Here is a 25,990-nt window from a genome sequence, read left to right on the forward strand (position 1 = left end):
GCCCTTTTTTCTGTTTGAAAATCTGGCAGTAATACATGAGAGTATTTTCAGTAGATTAAGGGGGAGGAAGGCCAGTATGCCTACTCTGCACCTGATCTTTTCCCAGAGCTTTGCAGACTAAAAATGTCAACAATACCAAAGCTCTGTCCTATGCAGAGTAAAAAAGACACCACTACAGTAGTTTTGTGTTGTCTTAAATATAATATTCATTCAAAGCAAGACCATCATGAATTCAACAGAGAAAACGGTTCTGCTATGCAGTGGCCTGGAAACTTTTTTGTGTGTGTGGCAAAGTAAAAATAAAACCTTCACTGTGTGTTTGGTCTTTTTAAATGTCTAAAGTGCTTAAGCAAATGAAGCGTCCTTTCCCTTTGGAATAAAACAACGTTTTACATTTCAGCTTGTTTGCAACAGTTCCAGATAGCAGCAGTGGAAAAAAATGGAAGTGGAAAAAAACCAATTTGGTCTTATTTAGTATCTGACTAAAATCAGCATTGCAGAATATTTTTCCATCTGAAGTGCTGTGTTGGCAACTTACCCAAAGCCTCATGCACAGATCTATTCCCCTAAGAGCTCTGGGGCTGTTCTATCTTGCATCAGCAGTAATGGTCCTCCAGAGTTTTCATGAGAGCCAGGGATTGCCAGACTGCTGTGTGCTCTGACCATGCCCCCTCTTCTCCCAACAGGGCCAGGCAGAAGCATTTACATTAACATTAAACAACCCAGAGATTTCCCTGCACCAGGGAAATCCTCAGCTACCCAATTAAGGTGGCCTTTTTGCACTGCTGGATGCAGGGGCGCTCTATAAAATGGAGTAGGTTGCAGCCTTCCTCATCATTAGCTGGGAGGTGTGGCTCGTGGACACAACAGGGTTCCATAGCCTGTTCATCTTGAGCCAACTGGCATTCAACCCACCTACTTGATGGTGATCGTAGAACTGGGTGGAAAGTTTTCATTAGAAGTTTTAGCTGAAAACTTGGTTTTGAATAAAACAAAGATTTTGTGGAAACTTTGTTTTTCTGAAAAAAACAAAACATGTCAGTTACTTGGTTTCCCCCTTTATTCTAGTAGAAAAAGGGGAGGAGGGAGTGGAAGTCAAACAAAACACATTTTCTCACGCATTTTTACTCCATTTCACCCTCTTTTCAATTGGAAAAGTGGGATTTTTTTAAATTAGGTTTAAAAAATGAAAGTGGCATATAGTCTCTTTTTTTTACCTCCCCCCATTTTTCCCAGTGGGGAACAAGTAAAATGTGAGTTGCGGGAGAGTGGGAGGGTGGAGTGAAAACAAGCGTTTCAAAATGTTTGACGCAATGGGGAAGATTCTGGGTTGTTTTTAGTTTGGAGGGCGGGAAAATCAGCCAGCTCTAGTCAGGGCTGGTGCTAACATGTAGGCCAACTAGGCGGTTGCCTAGGGTGCCAAGATTTGGGGGTGCCAAAAAGCGGCACCCCCAATTTTTTTTTTTTACAGCGGCCGCTGCACTGGGAGGGAGAGGGAGTCTGAGCCACTGGCAGGCAGCCCAGGGGTTTCCCGGGTCAGTGCGCCGCCGGCAGCCCAGGGGTTCCCCCGGGTCAGAGCTGCCGCATGGATCCCTGGGCCAGGGGGTGGGCGGCTGCCGCGGGGGGGTGCCTCAGGGCGGGGGAGGGGGGTGCCTCAGGGCGGGGGCGCCTCAGGAGGAGGGGGGGCAGGGAGCTGCCGCAGGACTGGGGGAGGCAAGGTGGAAGTTTCACCTAAGGCGTGAAACTTCCTTGCACCAGCCCTGGCTCTAGTTAATATTGGCCCCCTCTCATCTCACCAGCCCTGCTCTCTCCTTAAAGGGGGAGAGCAGCGGCTACAGGGCTGGGATACGGGGTAGAAGCCCCTGCCCCCAGCCTGGCAGGGAGTCACGACGAGTCCTGGGGCCACAAGGTTCTGCATAGATGAGTCCCCTTCGCCCAGGGCCAGGGCCCCACCATGGTCTCGGCTCTGCGCTGCCTGCCCGGCGCCTGGGGGCGCCTGACGCTGCTGCTGCCCCTGCCCGGGGCTCGTGGTGAGTCGCGGTGGCCCCAGCAGCGGGCGGTGCCCAGGGCTGCGCGGGGCTGGCGGGCGGGGACCTAATGCTGCCCCGCACTGGCTGCGCGGGGTGCGGAGCGGGGGGCAGCGAGCCCCGCCCGAGGCAGCACCGCCCCACTGGCTGCTGGGCGCAGGGGCTCGGCCCGGCTCGTCGGTCCTCAGGAAAGAAGTATGAAATAAAAAAATTTACCAGTCTGAAGATCCTGCATGTTCAGACATGTTCCTTTCATCATCTTGAACGCAGCTTCCTCCTGAGAAGGAACGCTTCTCATGATGTTTCATTTGGGCAACCAGGCCTTGCATTTCTTGGTTGCACTCTTTGCATTTTGCATGCATACCTGTCTTACCCACAAGTAGAGGAATTTCATTAAAATATTCCCAAACTGGGTCTCTTTTACGGCCTGCTGCCATTATAGGTTTTTCCGTTCTCGTGAGTGACTGGTATGGTAGATCTCAAATCAAGGGAGGCTACACTCAGAAAGACCTCAAGACTTTTGAAATACGCTGCTCAAACAGTTTCGCTTTTCTTTCTACTGCCTGTCCCTCCGTTCTCATATTTATCTCCAGACTTCAACTTGTCCAGATCTATTCTACCCTCAACAATCTTCTATTAATTGAACTTTTTGAAATTTTGCACTTCTAGAGAGGGGTAAGGGATTGACTCTGTGTACACAAATTTGCAGAGGGACAATAGAGTTGAGGTCTGTTATTTCTCACCTCTCAATATTATTTATTTATTTTATTTAAAAACATTTTTGCTGTTAACAAACATGTTATCTCTGGAGACACAAATCCACAGTTTGAGAACTGCAAAACTAAGCATCTCTGGTGGTATCTTCTAGACTGAGCACTGAGTCCCATTGGGTAGATAGAAAGATTAACCTAAATAATTTATACAGAACCCCCTGGAACCTCATAAGATTGGGTCCCTAATCCATGAACTATGGCAACTTTTACAAAACTTTTCTTAAACATTACATGAATATATTGTCTCATACTATAGAATTAGAATTTATAATCCCTATTCCATGATGAGAGATCTTTGAGCTATAATGTATCTTTGTTTTTCACAAGGGTTTTTCCTCTAAAAGCATTTTATCGAAAAAAGCCAACTTAAATTAAAAAATCTGTTTCTTTTTAAAAAAGCATAGATTTTTATCCACTGTGACAGACCCAGACCAGTGGGGTACAGGAGCCTGGTAGAGGGCAAATATACTGGTCACTGGATGAGTAGTTTTCTGTTCCCTGAGTGACCAGAGAAGGGGCTGCTTTGGAGTAATCAGGAATCTGCTAGAACCAGTTAAGGCAGGCAGGCTAATTAGGACACCTGGAGCCAATTAAGAAGAAGCTGCTAGAATCAATTAAGGCAGGCTAATCAAGGCACCTGGGTTTTAAAAGGAGCTCACTTCAGTTTGTGGTGCGAGTGTGAGGAGCTGGGAGCAAGAGGCGCTAGGAGCTGAGAGGGTGTGCTGCTGGAGGACTGAGGAGCACAAGCATTACACTGCTCTACAGCCAAAATGCTTCTGAAATAAATGTAGTCACACTTTACTAATTCTGGGTCACTGAGAACGAAAATGATGCTTAAAATTGTTGATTGGCTCTAGTTTTCAAGATATGCTATTGGGTCAGTATATACGACCCTTGACTTGGGAATGGCAGAGGATAAGTGAGTTATAAAGGGAAGGGATCTCAATTTAAACCAGAAATGTCTAAAATACATCTTTAACTGGATCTATGAATAAATCTATGACTGGGTTTGGACAGTACTTGCTTTTTAGGCAAAACAATGAATGATGCAATCTGAAGCTGGTATTGCGTCATACATGATATGAATTGCATCATGTTATTCCTAGAAGTCCTGGATGATGCAATCATAACGAAGCTTACATCACTCTGCTGAAAAAATTGCCCTATATCAGCTCTAGAAATCATACATTGTCGTGCTCTCTTATGTGTCAGTGTTTGATTTTGCAAAGGGACACATTTCTGTTTAGCCAAAGTGAGCAGAGATGCCTCGTACTTGTGTGAACAGTGTAGATAACTTCTGCTATGTTTGTGGTGAAGTGACTTTTGCATCACAAAAGCGCAGTATAACCACTATGGTTAAGAAAGCCTATCACCTTTATTTTGGCTGCAAAACTGGAGATCAGGACACGAGGTGGGCCCCACACATATGCTGCAACACTTGTGCAACAAATCTTCACCAGTGGTTGAACAGGAAAAGGAAATCTATGCCTTTTGCAGTGCCAATGATTTGGAGAGAGCCAACAGATCATACCAGCAATGGTTATTTCTGCATGGTGCCTCCAGTTGGGAAAGGTGTGTCAAAGAGTGGACTGTGCATTATCCAAACATTCCATCATCTATACGCCCAGTACCCCACGGAGAAGGACTGCCGGTTCCTGATGCACCAGAATCATTCTCACTTGAGTCAGACGAGGAAGAGGATGAAACATCTGGTCCTGAACCATCAATATCACAGGACCCACATTTTCTCCCATCCTCCTCCTCTGAACCACACCTCCTAACACAAGGTGAACTGAATGACCTTGTCAGGGATTTGGAACTACCCAAGAGTAAGGCAGAGCTGTTGGGCTCCAGACTACAGCAGTGGAATCTCCTGGCAGGTGATGTTAGGGTTTCCATGTTCCATGACCGTCAAAAGGATCTTGTCCCATTCTTCTTCATGGAAGGTGATCTTGTAGTCTGCAAAAACATCAATGGTGTGATGGCAGCCCTCAACATCGTTCATGATCCAGATGAGTGGAGACTGTTCACTGATTCATCAAAGACGAGTCTTAAAGCTGTTTTACTGCATAATGGCAATGTTTTGCCATCAATTCCAGTTGGTCATGCAGTCCATATGAAGGAAACCTATGACAACATGAAACAACTTTTGAGGTGCATAAACTATGACCAACATCAGTGGCAGCTTTGTGGCGATTTGAAGGTTGTTGCTCTCTTGCTTGGTCTGCAGACTGGATACACAAAGTACTGCTGTTTTCTCTGTGAATGGGATAGTCGTGCAAGAGATTCCCACTACATCAAGAAAGATTGGCCACTCCGACAGTCATTGGAGCCTGGGAGGAAAAGTGTTCAGCATCCACCACTTGTTGAATCAAGGAAGATTTTGTTACCACCCTTACACATCAAGCTGGGTCTGATGAAGAACTTTGTCAAGGCCATTGACAAAACACAAGCAGCTTTCAAGTACCTCCGTGGAAAATGTCCAAGGTTAAGTGAAGCTAAGATAAAGGAAGGTGGCTTTGTTGGTCCTCAGATTCGTGAACTTCTTCGAGATGATGCATTTGACCATGCATTGCGTGGCAAGGAAAAGACGGCATGGAAAGCCTTCCAGTTAGTGGCAATAAATTTTCTCGGAAACAACAAGGCAGACAACTACAGGTTGTTGGTGGAAAACCTCCTCAAGGCATACAAAAGCCTTGGTTGCAACATGTCACTAAAGATACATTTTTTGCACTCTCATCTAGATTTTTTTCCACCGAACTGCGGAGCAGTGAGCGATGAGCACGGCGAGCGATTTCACCAGGACTTTGCAACAATGGAGAAACGCTATCAGGGCAAATGGAGCCCATCAATGCTTGCAGACTATTGCTGGACAGTGACAAGAGATGCTCCATTTAATGAATACAAGAGACAAGCCAAGAAGCGCCAAGTAGACACTGAATAGGACTGAACTATGTACATAATAGTTTTTTGCCTTTTCTTTCATAATAAATTTTATTTATATAACCCTTTTGCTGATTTTTAAAATGTTACATAAACAGGACAGGTGAAATATTATCATGTAAAGCAACCATAAACACATGAAAAGACCTAGGTTTACAATTTATGATTAAAACTCTACTATCTACACAATATACATAGACATAAAATGTAAAAACTTAAATATCTTAGAAACAGTAGCCAATCCGTTGTTTTAATTGTCATATTTGAATTCAGCACATCAAAATACATAATATATAGCACATTTTATCTCTGAAGCAGACGACTTCTCAAAAATTGTAGACCAGTGTTATCAGACACCAGGAGGAATGTCCTGTGGTGAGAATAAGGAAGGTGTTTGGAGGAGACCATGGGGAAGTAGCCCAGGGAGTTGTAGCTGTCATGCAGCTGTTACAGGAGGCACTCTAGACAGCTGCAGTCCACAGGGCCCTGGGATGGAACCCGGAGTAGAGGGTGGGCCCAGGTTCCCCCCAAACCTCCCAATTGACCTGGACTGTGGGTTCTTCCAGAGGGGAAGGTCTCTGGGCTGTTCCCCAACCCACATGGTGAATCTCTGCGGCAAGAAACTCCGCCAATAAGCGCAGGAACCACCAAAATAACCAAAATAATTTATACAGAACCCCCTGGAACCTCATAAGATTGGGTCCCTAATCCATGAACGATTGCAACTCTTTTACAAAACTTTTCTTAAACATTACATGAATATATTGTCTCATACTATAGAATTAGAATTCATAATCCCTATTCCATGATGAGAGATCTTTGAGCTATAATGTATCTTAATTAAAACTGTCTTTCACAAGGTGTTTTCCTCAAAAAGCATTTTATCCAAAAAAGCCACCTTAAATAAAAAAATCACTTTGGCTCTGCCCACACGGGGGCTTGGCCCCGCCCAACCCAAGGCCACCACCCCCATCCAGCCCCTCTGTCCTTGTTGCATCAGACTCAGCCCGCGGAGACCTGAGGCATGGGGGAGCCAGAAGGGGGTGAGCAGGGAGAGGCATGCCCATGCCGCATGACAGTGACAGATACCCACTGCCCCACCCCAGTACCTGGGGCTGGCTGGCTGATATGGCACCGCACCTCTGCTAGCCTTGAGACCCAGAAGCGCTTCTGCCTGGGAGAAGGGTTGTTGGCGCGGCTTCTGCCTTGGAGGCTAAACTCTGTCCCGTATAGTGAGATAGCGTTACTACCCAGTGCCTGCTGCTGTGAGATGGGGGATGTCTCTCCTGCCCATAGTTGGAGGTAGGCTAGGGGAAAGAAAAAGCCACTTAAAATAGCAGGTAAAGGTGCAGCTGCTGTAGCTGACCAGTTTCGGTAAAACAAGGTTTGGGGTGTAGGACTCCTGAAGATTATAAAATGAGCAAGTTCTCCAGTTATAGCCTTAGGTTTGTAACTGTACAGAAATGGATTTAACAAATTTTATTAAAGCTAATGTTAACCTGTGTATTAGATCATTTTAAGAAAAGAGTGTCTGTACATCTGGGTATATCGCTTAAATTATCCAAAAGTACAAAATTTGGTTTGAAAGTCATAAGGTACATATAGTACATAAATTGCAGTATCCCAAATTAAGGTTAATAAATTCAGTGATACAGTTAAGGTATTAGCATCCAGGATCAGTTGCCCCTTCGAAAATACAATACAGAACATTGGGAAGTATTTCAGTTACTTTCCCGACTTTGCTTCTCGTTGGCACTTGTCCTCATGCCTGTCATACAGTGTCGATGCATCGCATGAGAAATATGAAAGTCAGCTGTCAGAGAGAGCTTTCCACCAGCTGTTTTCATGTGTTTCTAAACCCATACATGTTTCATGTACTCTTCTATAGATTGCTATCTTGGTCTCCTTTGCCCTGTGCGTCGTCGTCTTACAGAGTGACATGAATGGTTGAAACAGTCTCTCTGAGCCTGTGCTGCATTAGATCATAAGCCCTGTGGGTGGAGCAATGTCTTGTTTTGCACAATGTACTTGCCTTACGTTACCACACATGCTCAGCAGGGCCAGCTCTAGGCACCAGCCTTCCAAGCATGTGCTTGGGGCGGCACTCCCCAAGGGGTGGCACTACGGCTCCTTTTTTTTTTTTTTCCCTTCGGGTGCCGGGAGCTGGCCCTGAACGGAGGTGAGCTGCGGCAGTGGGGGAGCGCAGGGAGGGCCGCAGGAAGTAACCCTCGGGGGGGGGACGGACGCGCAGAGGAACCACTACTCTGCCCCTCCCCCCCAGCTCACTTCCGCTCCACTGCTACCTGCTCCCCCGAGTGCGCCGCCGCTCGGCTTCTCCCCACTCCCTCCCAGGCCTGCCGTGTGAATCAGCTGTTTTGCGGCAAGCCTGAGAGGGAGCGGGGAGAAGCCGAGCGGCGGCGGCTTGATCAGGGGAGCAGGCGGAGCATAGGTGAGCTGCCGCGGTGGGGGGCGTGGGGAGGGACGCAGGAAGTAACCCGGGGGGGGCAGAGGAACCGCTCCCCCCCCGCCAGCTCACCTCCGCCTCCTCCCCCGAGCACGCCGCCGCTCCGCTTCTCCCCCCTCCCTCCCAGCCTGGGAGAGAGGAGTAGGAGGGGAAATGTGGCGTGCCCGGGGGAGGAGGCGAGGCCGGTGATTTGGGGAAGAGGTTGGAATGGGGTGGGGAAGGGGCGGAGTTGGGGTGGGGCGGGGGGGCACGGGAAAATTTTTTTGCTTGGAGCAGCAAAAAACTTGGAGCCGGCCCTGATGCTCAGGGTGATGTATACATGGTAAATGTAAAATTTTAATGTACTGCAGTTCTGTATCAAGCTCATTCAGTAAACTAGCTGCAAGGCTGTAATGAAAACAAGTACATCCAAATTGTCGCCAATAAAATAATTTGTGCCATCTCAGAAAGGAGTATTCTGTTACAACAGACTACTGAATATCTTTCATAGTTAACTTTTTCCCTTTCTTGTCTGTCTCTATTGCTAGGCACTTGTGATTCACCTCCAAGGTTGAGTTTTGCTGAGCTGCCTGGGGCAGTGAACAATTCCTATCCTGTTGGGACCAAACTGAAATACTCCTGTCGCCCAGGATACATGTTGGGCTGTGGAAAGTCTCCTTTTGTTACATGTCTTGAAAATTCAACATGGTCAGTAGACCCTGAGTTTTGTGTAGGTGAGTGTCTTTGTTGCTTTTCCATTTCAATTGATGTGCAAGCCATCTTGATGCAATTAGGAATCTCTCTTCTATTGGGTAAGTGGTTCACAGTTCAACACTGGTATCCATAAACACTTTCTAAATACATTTTGGACAGTTCTTTGTTATATTTGTAGTTGACTGTGTATTTAAAAAAAGGAAAAAGGAAAAAAAAAAGGCAGAATGCTTCCCTGTCTTTGTAGGCTGCTTTAAGAGCAGCTAAAATACAAAATTCCAGTAACTTCAGCCTTCTGTGCTGAATACTCTCCTCTTAATCCTATTGAGAAATTGGTTTACCACATTTCTTCCTGGTTTTTAGGCCGCGTGCTGAATACCTGCCTTTCTAGAACATTAACATCTTGTTATGTAGTAGTAGATCTAAACTTAAGAAGAGTGCCGTTCTTCTCTACCAGAAACCCTATTGTCCACATAATGGTCCTGTGACTGGGAGGCGTTCAGTGCACACCAGTGAAGTTACTGGAATTTGATACTCTACCTATGCTGGTCAGCTTTAAATGGAGTTATAAAATAAAAGACATCTAAGCTTTAACCCTCTTCAGTTTCCCTAATGATCTTGGTTCTTACCATCTCACATCTTTTAACTTCATTAAAGTGGGTGCCACAGAACACTGGAGAACTACAGCTTGGTGTGGTTAAATTAATCGTGTTCATAGTATTTCCTGTTGATAGTATAGGGAGCATCAAAAGTACTGCAATAAAGTGAAACACTTTGTGGTAAGTGTCTGTCTTTTTTGAAAAACTGTAGTTGCTCTATCCCTGATAATGAATTGTAGAATTTAGCCATACTGAATTCACTGTACTAAAAGTAGCCCCAGTATTCAATAATGTGTTACAAACTAGGTCAAAATACTAATTCGTAACAAAACTTAGCTAATACTTCTCTTGGCTTCATTTTTGCAAGTTTCCTCATCTCAAGACTATATATGCTATATACTATGCAGAAGTCCCTAGTCAATGCAATACTACAGTAACTAGTAAAGAGATATACAATTGGATACTGATGAACCTTAACTCTGCCTCCTTGTGCATATGTTTTTAAATTATGATTTAATTTGTCGTATTGAATACTGATGGGACTTTCTTGAATAGCCTTAGACTCACGTACTCTGGCCTGCTGGCTTGAGAAAATACTTTATATATAGGCCCTGATTCAGCAAAACGCTTAGTGCCTTCTTAAGTCCCAGTGACTTCAGCTGGACTTGTTTTGCTGAATCGATCAGGCCTTAGTAAATAGGTCACAATTTTTACATGCCTTGTCTGCATTGAGAATTTTTTTCCCCAGTACAGTCATAAAGTTAGCACTTTTTATCTTTGCATGGCTACAGTATATCTATATTGAACTCCATAGAGATATGGTGAATTTTTGACACAGTTCATTCTTCGTGGGAATAAGTCTACTGCGGGGGAAAAAGCATCACGAATAACTCTTGTAGGGGCAAAGAAAATTTCTTCCACTGAGCTTGACTGAGGAACACGCAGTTCTTAACTGTCTAAAATCAGGATTCATGTACGAAATGCATAACAAGCCTGTAGAATGTACTGCCACAAAATGGAGGCAAGGAACATGGTAGGATTCAAAAAAGGATGAGACACTTAGAACCTGGTCCGGCAAACACAAATGTGCTTTATATTGCTCGTGTGACTAGTCTGCTGCGTCATAGACTTTAATGCTAGAAGGGATTGTTACATCACAGGCTACTTACATTTCACCAAGTTATTCCTTTACTGAGCCCAAAAACTTGTTTTTGACTAAAGCATATCTTCTAGAAGGACAGCCGGTCCTGATTTGTAGACTTGCAGAGACTGAGAATCTGCCATTTCCTCTGGTAATTTGTGCCCATGGTTAGTCACCCTCACTATTAAACACTTTTGCCTTATTTCCATTTTGAATTTGTCTGGCTTCACTTTCCAGTTCCTGGTTTTTGTTCTGCTTTTCTCTGCTAGATTAAAAAGCCCTTTAGTACCTGGTATCTTCTCCTTGTGAAGATCCTTAGTCGCTGTAATCAAGTTGCCTCACAGTCTCTCTTGACAAGCTAAACAGACTGAGCTCTTTAAGTCTCTCACTGTACGGCATTTTCTCAGGTCCATGAATACGTTTTTGTGGCTCTTCTCTGCACCATCTCCAGTTTTTCAACATCATTTTGAAAATGTGGACACCACAACTGGGTACAGTATTCCCGTATGGGTCTCAGCAGTGCTGTATACATTGCTATCACCTCCCTATTCCTGCTCCCCTGTTAATACATCAAGGATCACATTAGCCCTTTTTGCCCTAGGATCCCACTGGGAGCTCATGTTCAGTTGATTGTCTGCTGTCACCTCAATCCTTTTCAGACTTGCTGCTTCCCAGGATATAGTTTCCCCGTTCTCTAGGAACGGCCTGCATTTCTTGTGCCTAGATATATAATTTTCCATTATACGATACAAGAATGCATTTTGTTTGAACAGACCCAGGGGATCCAGATTGCTTTGTAGGACTGCCCTGTCCTCATTTATCACTCCCCCAATCTTTGTGTCCTCTGTGAATTTTATCAGGAGTGATTTTTGTATACTTCCAGACAACTGATTAAAATGTTGAATAGCATCAGGTCTAGTACCAATCCCTGCAGAATCCTACTAGAAACATGTTTGTTTGATAATGATTCCCACTGATGACTGCTCTTTGAGATGTCCATTAGCCAGTTCTTGTATGCAGTGGTGGTGTAGCAATGTCAGTCCCAGGATATTACAGAAGCAAAGTGGGTGAGATAATATCATTTATTGGACCAACTTCTGTTGCTGAGAGAGACAAGCTTTCATGCTTACGCACCACTCTTTGTCTGGGAAATGTATTCCAAACCTGAAGAAGAGCTCTGTGTAAGGTTGAAAGTGTCTCACCAACAGAAGTTGGTTCAATAAAAGATATTACCTCACCCTCTCAGCCAATTCTTAATCCATTTTACTTGTGCTCTATTGATACTGAAGTTTCAGAGTAGCAGCCGTGTTAGTCTATATCCGCAAAAAGAACAGGAGTACTTGTGGCACCTTAGAGACTAACAAATGTATTAGAGCATAAGCTTTCGTGGACTACAGCCCACTTCTTCGGATGCATATAGAGTGGAATAAATATTGAGGAGATATATATACACATATACAGAGAGCATAAACAGGTGGGAGTTGTCTTACCAACTCTGAGAGGCCAATTAAGTAAGAAGAAAAAAAACTTTTGAAGTGATAATCAAGATAGCCCAGTACAAACAGTTTGATAAGAAGTGTGAGAATACTTACAAGGGGAGATAGATTCAATGTTTGTAATGGCTCAGCCATTCCCAGTCCTTATTCAATTCTGAGTTGATTGTGTCTAGTTTGCCTATCAATTCCAGCTCAGCAGTCTCTCGTTGGAGTCTGTTTTTGAAGTTTTTCTGTTGTAAGATAGCCACCCGCAGGTCTGACATTGAATGACCAGACAGGTTAAAGTGTTCTCCCACTGGTTTTTGAGTATTATGATTCCTGATGTCAGATTTGTGTCCATTAATTCTTTTGCGTGGAGACTGTCCGGTTTGGCCAATGTACATGGCAGAGGGGCATTGCTGGCACATGATGGCATATATCACATTGGTAGATGTGCGAGTGAACGAGCCCCTGATGGTATGGCTGATGTGATTAGGTCCTATGATTATGTCACTTGAATAGATATGTGGACAGAGTTGGCATCGGGGTTTGTTACAAGGATAGGTTCCTGGGTTAGTGGTTTTGTTCAGTGATGTGTGGTTGCTGGTGAGTATTTGCTTTAGGTTGGGGGGTTGTCTGTAAGCAAGGACAGGTCTGTCTCCCAAGATCTGTGAGAGTAAAGGATCATCTTTCAGGATAGGTTGTAGATCTCTGATGATGCGCTGGAGAGGTTTTAGTTGGGGGCTGAAGGTGACAGCTAGTGGTGTTCTGTTATTTTCTTTGTTGGGCCTGTCTTGTAGGAGGTGACTTCTGGGTACTCGTCTGGCTCTGTCAATCTGTTTTTTCACTTCAGCAGGTGGGTATTGTAGTTTTAAGAATGCTTGATAGAGATCTTGTAGGTGCTTGTCTCTATCTGAGGGATTGAAGCAAATGCGGTTATATCTTAGAGCTTGGCTGTAGACAACGGATCGTGTGGTGTGTCCTGGATGAAAGCTGGAGGCATGTAGGTAAGTGTAGCGGTCAGTAGGTTTCCGCCCTATACCGGAAATAGTATACCTTCAGCCCCCAACTAAAACCTCTCCAGCGCATCATAAAGGATTGTTTGGAAACCATATTTTTCAGAACTCTCTGGGAGGGCTCCTTGGCAGTGAAGGCTCAGGCTTCTGTGAGTTCATACCACAGCCATAAAGTTCTTAGGAGGGGAAAATAAAGGTCATTGTACAGTCCTCATTTTGGTGACGGCAGTGCTCACGCACACTACTGCATTTAGCTAACAATGCATTTATGTACTTGGTATTCAAGCAGCTGCAACAACTTGGTTTTATTCTTGCTGAGTTACCCAGCCTAACAGCTGGGATGGAGGCTTTTTCAGAGGCATTAGGCAGGTTGGTCACCTCGCTACTTTAATATTAACTCCCCCAAAAGCAGGGAAGTTCCATTCCAGAATGTCATTGTATGTAGATCTTATAGCTTGACCCAAATGCCTGATGGCTTCATACAATGATGATGTTTAACTCATGCAGTTTACTGGAGGGGGATGGGGAAGGGGCCTGATAGTCTACATACAGCACAGCACCCAAGGGAAAGATCCAAACTCATGTAACTTTTATTTTAAAATACATACCTGCTGTAGTCAAGTATCAGGGCTTTGTATGTATGTATTATATATATATAAAAAGAGGCCATATATTTTTATGTGCAAAAATCCTTGTCCACATCAAGGATAGAGATGTTTTCCCAATATACTCATTAGTGCTGTTTGTAGCTTTCTCTGTGGCTCCCTGAATACAGCATGTCTCTTCTGTTTGGTATGTGGACATGGTGAATGGCTGATGGTGTGTTCTGTCTGGTAATAAGTGTCTGGCACCAGAGGAAGAATCACAAATAACTCCCTGTACCAGGTAGGAGGAGTCTCTGCCATTGAAGTTGACAAAGTGATAGAATTAAACACTTAAAATGGACAATAAGAATATCCACAGTTAATTGACAACTCTGTAAGTGGGATAAGTCTGTCTTGTCTCTAAAGATGCAGATTCCTAAATATTAGTTTGGCAAGCTCCTGACTGAGTGGCCAGCTGATGATGGGAGACTGATGTCATGTTCATAACTGCTTTTTCCTCTTCTTTTTGCCTTAGTCATAATTACCCAGGACAAACCCACAACTGTCCCCCCCGAAGGAGCAGAAGTAGCTGGTACTTCCTCAGGTAAATTGGAAGAACTTGGATTTGCTAAAAATCTAGAATTTGGGGTTCAAATTTCCACTTGAATAAAAATGAAATGTACAGTGTGAACGTCATTTTAATTTCTATAATTCTGCTATTCAAAGATTCAGATATGACGATGCTCACCTAGTGCTTGCCTAAAAACTTGACAGAGAGCTCGTTGTTCATTTGCACACTCCATGCTCTCCTGGTTTTCCTGCCTCTCTCATTGTTCCTGCGCCATTTCTTTTTGTTATCAAAGGCTTTTGGTGGGTCCTTCTCCCCCTTCCACTTTCCAAAGGATTACCACAGCACTCTGACCTTGGCCCTTTCCTCTGATTCCTCTCAAAAGGAGAGTGACGTGGCCAATACCGTGGGTAAGGAATATTATTGTCTGGGCTGATTGATGGCAGCTGTAATGAGAGGAATGGGGGCAGGGACCTCCTCTTTGTTCTACAGCGTTTCGCACAGTGGGGCTGTGAGTCATGACTTGAGCCCTCACACGCTATTTTGACACAACTAATAACAACCATATTGACTGCAGTAGGGGGTGGCCTGTGAAAATCTTCTATCGCTCTATGGCGTCCAAGCACTGATCATTTCAGTGGCACAAATTCTATTTCTTAGCTGTAGATTTTCTTGGGACAAAGACAGTTAGTCTCCAACCTTACGGTTATCCCAAGGATGAGAATTCACGAGTAGATAATTTACAGCTGAGAGAATTAGCTCTTGGAATGATGATGGGGTAATGCACCTAATGCGTGTGGATCTTCTGCTTTGTGCAGACTTGACGGTATACCCAACAGAGAGAAATATTAGAGAAAATCAAGTGGGTAAAACACTGGGAGGGGGTTGACTCTAGCAATTATTCAGCCTGACAGTGCTTTCACTGGCATGCTTGGGGGCTTTTCTTCAAATGTCTTGGGGAGACAATATGAGCAGTTGTAAATTTGATTCTTTAAAATTCAATATGTTTTGTCCTGTGCTTGGCAAGATAAATTTCACTCCGGTCTGTTTGTGGGTGTTGATGTCTTTACATGCCTGGAATCTCTGCCGGATTTTTGGTCTATTTTAACTGTAGGTGTAGGACTATTTTAAATAGTCAGTTGTGGGGAGAGCACCTCAAGTATTTTATAAAACTTTCTTTTCTGTACAGGTTCTGCGCTGAACACAGCTGGCAACTCTGCTGAGCCTACAGCTCCGGCAGCTGGGCTGGGGCCAGAATTTAAAGGGCCCGGAGCGCCTGGCCCTGCGGGGAGCCCACAGCCCTTTAAATCCCTCCTGTAGCTCCGGCCGCCGGAGCTGCGATGCGGATTTAAAGGGCCCGGAGCTCCCGTGGCGGCCGGAGCCCCAGGCCCTTTAATTTGCCCCTGAGCCCCAAGGGCTCCCAGCCACAGCCGGTGCCCCAGGGCCTTTAAATCTTGAGAGGCCCAGCCACTTCTGGTTGAGGCCACGCCTCTTCCGGATGAGGCCATGCTCCCGCCAGGACTCCGACAGTACTGGTAAGTCCTGTGAGTTACTTTCACCCCTACCCCAGAAACTGGTAGGGAGCCAGTGCAGAGTACAGGTGCCAAGTGCCCACTGAACAGCACCCCTTGCCGATGCATGTTGACTCCTTCTGCACCTTTTCAATTTCAGAGGTTCTCTGCATCACCCCAGAAATCCAGAATGGAAGAAAAGTAGCTGACGTGGACCTGTCTATAGACCCAGGGACACAGTTAGGTTTGAATGTGATCCTGGCTACACCCTGAATGGCAGCCGTCAGATTCAGTGTCGAGATGAAGGAACCTGGGATCCTCCTCTTCCAGTCTGCATACAGGGTAAGTGTGAATCTAGATTGACTCCTGAGTAACTGAGATAATCAACATCTGGTAGGGATGTGCCTGGAGGCAAAAAAATAAACGTCCTTTGAATCCTGGGGTCACTTTTCAGCTGTGAATGGGGAACATACAAATATCCGCCCATCCCCTAATCTCTTGACTGTGCTCATCACTGTGATAGCTGATCCCCTGCATCCTGCCCTGCCCTCCTGACAGACAGAGATCTGGCAATGGTCTGTCTCACTGAGCGTCCTAAAGGTGTGAATGGAAACACAAATCAGCAGAACTCTCCCCCGTCTACTCCCTTTTTGGGGAGGCATCACTTCATTGTACAGCATCTGGAGCTTAGAGCAACCTGCACCCTCAATGTGAAGGTGCGTTTCTCTTCTGTTTGCGGCTTCCCTTTGCCTCGCTCGGTGCGTCAGACACACACACACAAGGATTTAAATTGAGACCACAAGAACTTTGAGATAAGCCACCAATGCAGCAAATTCCACAGCTGGGGACTAAACTTCCAGTGAGACACACGGGCCAAAGTCACTGCTGGCAAGAGGAGCTCCTTTAACTTCAGTGGCTGTGCATCCACTCGTACCATGAATTATGATTCTGCGAATGTAGCTGGGTAATGCTCATGGTGAAAGAATTGACACAGGTGACAAGAGGACGTCAGAGTGTAGAAATAGTTATGAAACTGAAGTACAGTAAAAGACTTATCAAAGGAAATGGCTCAGTCCAGTCCATCCCACACATACCATAGAGTCTAAAGAGTTTGTTATGCTTTCCCTTTCAGTGATGTGCGTGAGCCCAGAAGTGGAGAATGGAAGAACAAATGGGGTACAGCCTGCCTACAGACCCAGAGACATCATTGTGTTTGAATGTGACCCTGGTTACACCTTGAGTGGCAGCCCAGAGACTCAGTGCCAAGATGATGGTAGATGGGATCCTCCTGTCCCTGTCTGTGAAAGAAGTAAGTGTGACTAAGGCTTTGATGGTGGGTTATCTTTGATCCCATTGTGATGAATAAGATCTGGCAGGGTCAAAAGGACTGTGGGATTAATTTGAGATCTGAAAAGGGAAATGCAAATATCTGTGTAGCTAGCCCAGTGTTTCCCATGCTCCTCTCCATAGTACCTTGGCTTTTCCACTCTACAAAAGATCCAAGAAGAACTGAGTCCTGGTCAGCTTTGCTGACTTAACCCCCTCCCAACTTAAGGGAACTTACGGATGGCCCCTACCAACCAAGAAATAGTCCCAAAGTGGCAGCATTTCCAATGTAAACACAAAATATACAGTGGAAATAGCCCTTGGACCCTTACTAAGGTGGCTGGGAAAACGTCTGAGGGTTACAAGAAGCATGACTGAGTCATCGTGCTTTATAGGTATTTGGTGGGATGTGACTGGATGGAGGTAGGTAACTTTACCCCCGATGTGTATTTGCCTCACTGCTGTTGCGTTGGGCACGACTCAACACAAGCATGTGGATCTTTTCCCTTCTGGAGATCACCCTGTATGAGCTCTGCTTCGGTTAAGACTCTCTTCCCTCCCTGCAGTGCTGCAATGTCCCTCTCCTCCAGCCATCACCAATGGGAAGCCCAGCGTCCAGGCCTCAGCAGTGTTCACCAGTGGAATGTCCGTAAATTACAGCTGTGAGCCCGGCTTCTCCCTAACTGGGCAGGCATCTATTTATTGTACGGCATCCGGAACGTGGAGCCCTCCCCCCCCTCGGTGTGAAGGTGCGTTTATGTTCTGTTACCTAGAACTAAGAGGAAGAAGCTCCTACCACAGGATTTTACTCAGAAGACAAGGTCACCAGTGCAACAAATATAATAGCAGGGAATTAAAGCTCCATTTAATTAGAGAAATAAATGCTTTTGAAAATAAATGTGCTGTATGCAAACTCTGCACTCCTATACACACATACACACCACATTAGACTGAAACCCTGACTGATACCCTGGGCACTCTTAACATAAATTAGAACACTAGCAACTAATCTCCACGCTCCCCTCACACTCACAGAGAGACACGCTATGCCCACCGTTGCTACACACTGAGTGAAGAGTAAAGTGTGTCCCCGAAGGCCAACAGGCCAGTACTGTTTAAAACAAGGGGCCCTCACAGGGTGCTCTCCCGCCAGCCCTGCTCTCACTGTCACTGAGAGGGAACCATCTGGGGCCTCTATTCACCACGAGAGGAGCAGTATGGTATCCGTGGGATGTGGTTTTAGGCAGGCTAGCACTAAAGTGTTTGCATTTTAGAGCTCAAAATCAACACCATAAACTCTTCCCAGCCAGTCCACAGCACAGGTGCCAAACGCCCACTGAACAGCACAGCTTGACAGTGCACGCTGACTCCTTCTGCACCTTTTCAATTTCAGAGGTTCTCTGCATTGCCCCAGAAATCCAGAATGGAAGAAAAGTAGCTGGACGTGGACCTGTCTATAGACCCAGGGACACAGTTAGGTTTGAATGTGATCCTGGCTACACCCTGAATGGCAGCCGTCAGATTCAATGCCAAGATGAAGGAACTTGGGATCCTCCTGTTCCAGCCTGCACAGAGGGTAAGTGTGAATCAAGTCTGTTTCCTGAGTAACTGAGATCGAAGCCGAAGTCCGAGACCCTCTGCCTGGAGCCGAAGCCAAATTCTGAGTCTCACCGCCCGGGGCCGAAGCCCGAAGGTTTCAGCCCTGGGTGGCTGAGCTCAGGTCACAGGCCCCCTACCTGGAGCTGAAGTTTTGGGCTTTTGCTACCCCGCCCAGGGCACTAGGGCTCATGCTTTGGCTAATCCAGGCTGGATCTGTCCTACCCGCTGCTCACCTCAAATCAAGAGACTTCACAGATTGGTTTGAGGGGAGAGGTGGACGGTCCCAATACATAGTAACAGACCTAGAGAATAAGAAATGAACAGGTTGGGGGCAGTGCTGGCAGGGCTCTGAGAGCAGTGGGGATGTCAGGTGAGTAACTTTGTCCCTTCTGTTTGCTGCAATCCTTGTGCTTTCCCACAATGTGTTGGGGGTTATGATTCCTCAAACTGCACCAGCTGTGAGAGGTGACCCAAGTTGGCAAGATCCATGGGTCTGCCTGAGGGGAATTTCTTACCTCTACTTAAAGCTAAAAGCAGAGCACTTTTATCTTCCTCTGCTCAGGATCCTCGTGTCTGTCCCATCTTGAAATGGGAACTGGAAGTGATTTAGAAGATGATATTCAGTAACTTCTTGGTCCACCACAGCTTTTGCAAGAACTTCTAGCTGAATTTCACTATTTTTATCAATTTTGAGCAGTCCTTTCAGTAACTACACAGGCTTTTCACTCTTCCTTTGCATATGGGATATGACCCTCTAGTTCCTGTATGTGGAATAATCATGGAACCATTTTTTGTTTTCCCCCATCACACTGATCTTTCAGTCAAGCTCTTTTCTGTAATAGGGTGGGGATGAGATTGTTACAAATCAGTAAAAGAGTCAGAAAAGTAATAGGCGGTTAGGACTTCAATGTAACACACTGAATAGTGAGCCTAAATTGTCCAGTGATTTTTGGTTGCCCAACTTGAGATGCTTTAAAGGAGACTGATATTTTTTTCTGGGTGATGAGTGTCTGTACATTACTGTTGTGATTCTGGCTCCTCCCTTTTTGGGGAGGCATGACTTCACCGTACATTATCTGGAGCTTGGACCTGTCTCCTCCCTCAGTGTGAAGATGCGTTTCTGTTCTGTTTGTGGCTTCCCTTTGCCTCGCTTGGTGTGTCAGACACACACAAGGATTTAAACTGAGACCGTGAGAACTTTCAGACAGCCACCAATTCAGCAAATTTCATAGCTATGGACTAAACCTCCAGTCAAACACACAGATCAAAGTCACTGCTGGCAAGAAGAGCTCCTTTAACTTCAGTGGCTTTGCATCCACATGTATCCCCATGTCAGGGTTCCTTCCCCACTCTGAACTCTGGGGTACAGATGTGGGGACCCACATGAAAACCCCCCTGTGACGAACTGGGCCTGTTCTTGCTGGGGTGTGTGAATGCTGACAGGGAAGTGTGACTAGGATGGTCTGCATCGGGGGATGGGAGTCTGCCCCAGGGAACATACCTGAGCTTGTAACATGAGAACCCAGGAAGGGGTTGAAGGCCAGGTGACTCCGGGGGCCCGGGAAACTGAACAAAGGCTGTGGGAGGGGTCGCTGAAAGCAGAGGGCTGGAAGCAGGCTGGAGAGATGGCTGGAAGGCAGAGATGGCTCTGACCCCCCAAAGGGGGGTGGGCTGGCGTGCCCTGGGACCCCAAGCTGGACCTAACTGAGGGGGGCCCTGTTGTCTGTGCCTGCAAGACCTGTCTTGGACTGTATTCCTGTCATCCAAATAAACCTTCTGCTTTACTGGCTGGCTGAGAGTCATGGTGAATCGCAGGAAGCCGGAGGTGCAGGGCCCTGAGTCCCCCAATACTCCGTGACAACTACATGTATCCCCATGTCAGGGTTCCTTCCCCACTCTGAACTCTGGGGTACAGATGTGGGGACCCACATGAAAACCCCCCTAAGCTTATTTTTACCAACTTAGGTTAAAACTTTCCCAAGGCACAAATTCCACCTTGTCCTTGATCGCTGCCACCACCAAGTGATTTAAATAAACATTCAGGGAGGGCCACTTGGAGCCCTACCTCCTGTCAAAATATCCCCCCAAACGCCTACGCCCCCTTTCCTGGGGAGGCTTGAGAATAATATCCTAACAATTTGGTTACAAAGTGAGCACAGATCGAACTCCCTGGGTCTTTAGGACACTGAAAAACAATCAGGTTCTTAAAAGAAGTTTATTTAAAAAAAAAAGATAAAAGAATCACCTCTGTAAAATCAGGATGGAAGATAACATTACAGGGTAACAAAAAGATTCCAAACACAGAAGATTTCCGCTCTAGGCAAAACTTTAAAGTTACAAAAACAGGGATAAACCTCCCTCTTAGCACAGGGAAAATTCACAAGCTAAAACAAAAGATAATCTAATGCATTTCTTTGCTATTACTTACTATTTCTGCAATACTAGACGTTTTGGTCCAGATATGGTTTAGGGAGATGTATTTACCCTGCCCTGGTTCCTTTGCTGACTTCGAGAGAACAAAACAGAAGACACAAACAAAAACCTTACCCCACAGATTTGAAAGTATCTTCTCCCCTTATTGGTCCTTTAGTCAGGTGCCAACCAGGTTATCTGAGCTTCTTAACCCTTTACAGGTAAAAGAGGAATTAACCCTTTACAGGGTAAAGAGGGAGTTTATGCTACCCTTAGCTGAATGTTTATGACACTGCATTATAGAGGTTAAAAGCAACACCATAAACTCTCCCCATCCAGTCCAGAGCACAGGTGCCAAGCACCCACTGAACAGCACCACTTGCTGGTGCATTCTGACGCCTCCTGCACCTTTTCAATTTCAGAGGTTCTCTGCATCGCCCCAGAAATTCAACATGGAAGAAAAGTAGCTGGACGTGGTCCTGTCTACAGAACCAGGGATATGGTTAGGTTTGAATGTGATCCTGGCTACACCCTGAATGGCAGCCGTCAGATTCAGTGCCAAGATGATAGAATCTGGGATCCTCCTGTTCCAGTCTGCATACAGGGTAAGTGTGAATCTAGGCTGACTGCTGGGTAACTGAGATGATCAATATCTGGTAGGGATGTGCCTCTAGAGGCAAAAAAATAAACGTTCTTTGAATCCTGGGGTCACTTTTCAGCTGTGAATGGGGAACATACAAATATCCGCCCATCCCCTGATCTTTTGACTGTGCTCATCACTGTGATAGCTGATCCCCTGCATCCTGCCCTGCCCTCCTGACAGACAGAGATCTGGCAATGGTCTGTCTCACTGAGCGCCCTAAAGGTGTGAATGGAAACACAAATCAGCAGAACTCTCCCCCGACTACTCCCTTTTTGGGGAGGCATCACTTCATTGTACAGCATCTGGAGCTTAGAGCAACCTGCACCCTCAATGTGAAGGTGCGTTTCTCTTCTGTTTGTGGCGTCCCTTTGCCTCGCTCGCTGTGTAAGACGTACATGAGAATTTAAATTGAGACCACACGAACTTTGAGACAAGCCACCAATGCAGCAAATTCCACAGCTGGGGACTAAACTTCCAGTGAGACACATGGGCCAAAGTCACTGCTGGCAAGAGGAACTCCTTTAACTTCAGTGGTTGTGCATCCACTCGTACCATGAATTATGATTCTGCGAATGTAGCTGGGTAATGTTCATGGTGAAAGAATTGACACAGGTGACAAGAGGACGTCAGAGTGTAGAAATAGTTATGAAACTGAAGTACAGTAAAAGACTTATCAAAGGAAATGGCTCAGTCCATTCCACCCCACACGTGCGTTGGAGTCTAAAGGGTTTGTTATGCTTTCCCTTTCAGTGACGTGCATAACCCAGAAGTGGAGAATGGCAGAACAAATGGGGTACTACAGCCTGCCTACAGACCCAGAGACATCGTTGTGTTTGAATGCAACCCGGGTTACATCTTGAGCGGCAGCCCCGAGACTCAGTGCCAAAATGATGGTAGATGGGATCCTCCTGTCCCAGTCCGTGAAAGAAGTAAGTGTGACTAAGGCTTTGATGGTGGGTTATCTTTGATCCCATTGTGATGAGTAAGATCTGGCAGGGCTGAGTATTGAGGTCAAAAGGACTGTGGGATTAGTTTGAGATCTGAAAAGGGAAATGCAAATATCTGTGTAGCTATCCCAGTGTTTCCCATGCTCCTCTCCATAGTATCTGGGCTTTTCTACTCTCCAAAAATATTCCTGAAGAACTGAGTCCTGGTCAGCTTTGCTGACTTAACCCCCCTCCCAAGTTAAGGGAACTTATGGATGGCCCCTACCAACCAAGAAATAGTCCCAAAGTAGCAGCATTTCCAATGTAAACAGAAAATATACAGTGGAAATAGCCCTTGCTCCCCTACTAAGGCAGCTGGCAAAACGTCTGGGGGTTACAAGAAGCATGACTGAGTCATCGTGCTTTATGGGTATTTGGTGGGATGTGACTGGATGGAGGTAGGTAACTTAACCCCTGCTGTGCATTTGCCTCACTGCTGTTGTGTTGGGCACGACTCAACACAAGCATGTGGATTTTTTCCCTTCTGGAGATCAGTCTGTATCAGCTCTGCTTCGGTTAAGACTCTCTTCCCTCCCTGCAGTGTTGCAGTGTCCCTCTCCTCCAGCCATTGCCAACGGGAAGCCCAGCGGCTGGGACTTGGCAGTGTTCACCAGTGGAATGTCCGTAAATTACAGCTGTGAGCCCGGCTACTCCCTAACTGGGCAGGCATCTATTTATTGTACGGCATCCGGAATGTGGAGCCCTCCCCCTCCTCGGTGTGAAGGTGCGTTTATGTTCTGTTACCTAGAACTAAGAGGAAGAAGCTCCAACCACAGGCTTTAACTCAAAAGACAAGGTCACCAGTGCAACAAATTTAATAGCAGGGAATTAAAGCTCCATTTAAATAGGGACAGAGTGAAATAAATGTTTTTGAAAATAAATGTGCTGTATGCAAACTCTGCACTCCTATGCACACACACACCCCACATTAGCAAAATATTAAAAAGCTGCACTTGTCTGATACCCTGGGTACCCTTAACATAAATTAGAAACACTAGCAGCTAATCTCCACGCTCCCTTCACATTCACAGACAGACACGCTATCCCCACCTTTGCTACATGCTGAGTGAAGTGGAAAATGTGTCCCCCAAAAGCCAACAGGTCAGTACTGTTTAAGACCAAAGCACCAAACTGAGGGCCCCTCACCGGGAGCTCTCCCACCAGCCCTGCTCTCTCTGTCACTGAGAAGGATCCATCTGGGGCCTCTATTCACCATGAGAACAGCAGTATGGTACCCATGAGATGTGGTTTTAGGCAGGCTAGCACTAAAGTGTTTGCATTTTAGAGGTTAAAAGCAACACCATCAACTCTCCCCAGAAACTGGTAGGGAGCCAATGCAGAGCACAGGTGCCAAGTGCCCACTGAACAGCACTGCTTGCCGGGCAGGCTGACGCCTTCTGCACCTTTTCAATTTCAGAGGTTCTCTGCATCGCCCTAGAAATCCAGCATGGAAGAAAAGTAGCTGGACGTGGACCTGTCTATAGACCCAGGGACATAGTTAGGTTTGAATGTGATCCTGGCTACACCCTGAATGGCAGCCATCAGATTCAGTGCCAAGATGACAGAACCTGGGATCCTCCTGTTCCAGTCTGCATACAGGGTAAGTGTGAATCAGGGTTGACTGCAGGGTAACTGAGATGATCAACATCTGGTAGGGTTGTGCCTGGAGGCTAAAAAATAAAAGTCCTTTGCATCCTGGGGTCGCTTTTCAGCTGTGAATGGGGAACATACAAATATCCGCCCATCCCGTAATCTCTTGACTGTGCTTGTCACTGTGATAGCTGATCGCCTGCATCCTGCCCTGCCCTCCTGACAGACAGAGATCTGGCAATGGTCTGTCTCACTGAGCGCCCTAAAGGTGTGAATGGAAACACAAATCAACAAAACTCATCCCCCTCTCAACAAATTTTATTTTGGATTCTTAAGGCAATCAAGGGAAATTTGTAGGTACAGAAAAGTAGCAGATTGGGAAAATCTGAGTTTGCGGGTGAAAGGGGATCTAGGTAGGTGATATTTAATCTTTTTTGATGTGTTGCATCACTGGTGGAATGGAGGGTTTAACATAACACATGCATCCTGGGCTTTCCCCCTCCTGCAGACCAGCCTATTTTAAGCTCTTCTTAAACAGGATTCAGATTTTCACTGAAATATTCTTCTTCCACTCTCCCCCGTTAGCGTTGCCATGTCCCCCACCTCCGGTCATTGTCAAAGGGAAGCACAATGCCAAGCCACTGGCAACTTTCAACAGTGGAACATATGTGAACTACAGCTGTGAACCCGGCTACGCCCTCCGTGGAGAGACTTCGATCTATTGTACCACATCTGGAAATTGGAGCCACCCTTCTCCTCTATGTGAAGGTGAATGGATTTTTGGTTGGCTTCTTCCCTTTGGCTGTAGGTGTGTCAGTCACTCAACAGGTTTTAAAGCAAGAGAAAGAATGTTCAGACATACCAGCTAATGTAACGAAATTCACAGCTGGGAATAGATCCCCCAGGGGGACACACAGGGCTATAATTACTGCTGGCACAAGAAGCTCAGCTGACTTCAGTGGAACTTGCACACTGATGCCAGTGGAGAGCACGGCTCCCTGAGTGCTGCCGGACAAGATTACAGTTGAAAGGATTTATAAAAGTGTCAGCAGGAAGATGGAATAGTGTAGAAATACTAATGAAAATGAAGTTAGAGGCTCTGCAAAAGAAATGACTCTATAGACAAACTCCTACGCAGACTCTTAGGGCATGTCCACACATAGATGTTGCAGTGGTTTAACTAATGGTGTGAACCCAGAAACTTGCTGTTATTATAAATGCAAATATATCCTTATGGGACAATTGAATTTGAAAATGTAAACGAAGGAAGTGGCAGTGAATGCGTTCATCAGAACAGTCTGAAAGCTCACAGGGTGGTACTCTGGGTGTGTACAAACTGCTAGATGCAATGAGAAGACAGCACTCATGGTGGAGGCAGTGTGATGAGTGGTTATTTATGTTCCCACGTCTGCCATCGGTGAGGTGTGCTCGTCCTATAGCCTCAGCCACTAAATGAGAGTAAGAGATAACTTAAGTATCTTGAGTCAATGGGCTGTTGTATCAAAGTTTTTGAAGGGCTTAGGTCCTTTGATAGATGATTCTGTATGTGAATGTCAATTCCGTTGGGTATTGCTGCACTTATAGAGTCATATGCTTTAAGGCCAGAAGCAACTATTGTGATTCTTTAGTCTTTCGCTGACAGT

General features: G+C 45.8%; 1 protein-coding gene across 1 annotated transcript in view; it reads left to right on the plus strand.

Annotated features, from left to right (window-relative positions):
* The first annotated feature begins 7,527 nt into the window (after positions 1-7,527).
* LOC128836128 (C4b-binding protein alpha chain-like) overlaps positions 7,528-25,990 on the plus strand; it is a 31,563-nt gene continuing 13,100 nt past the window's right edge. The window contains exons 1-10 of the mRNA XM_054026144.1: positions 7,528-7,617; positions 8,698-8,920; positions 14,248-14,316; positions 16,924-17,100; positions 18,511-18,693; positions 21,551-21,761; positions 22,522-22,700; positions 23,299-23,481; positions 24,175-24,357; positions 24,933-25,115. Of these exons, the coding sequence (XP_053882119.1) occupies positions 7,528-7,617; positions 8,698-8,920; positions 14,248-14,316; positions 16,924-17,100; positions 18,511-18,693; positions 21,551-21,761; positions 22,522-22,700; positions 23,299-23,481; positions 24,175-24,357; positions 24,933-25,115 (1,681 nt within the window). The remainder of the gene's footprint in view (positions 7,618-8,697; positions 8,921-14,247; positions 14,317-16,923; positions 17,101-18,510; positions 18,694-21,550; positions 21,762-22,521; positions 22,701-23,298; positions 23,482-24,174; positions 24,358-24,932; positions 25,116-25,990) is intronic.

Source organism: Malaclemys terrapin, chromosome 4 (genome assembly GCF_027887155.1).
Source record: "Malaclemys terrapin pileata isolate rMalTer1 chromosome 4, rMalTer1.hap1, whole genome shotgun sequence".
Classification (NCBI taxonomy): domain Eukaryota; kingdom Metazoa; phylum Chordata; order Testudines; family Emydidae; genus Malaclemys; species Malaclemys terrapin.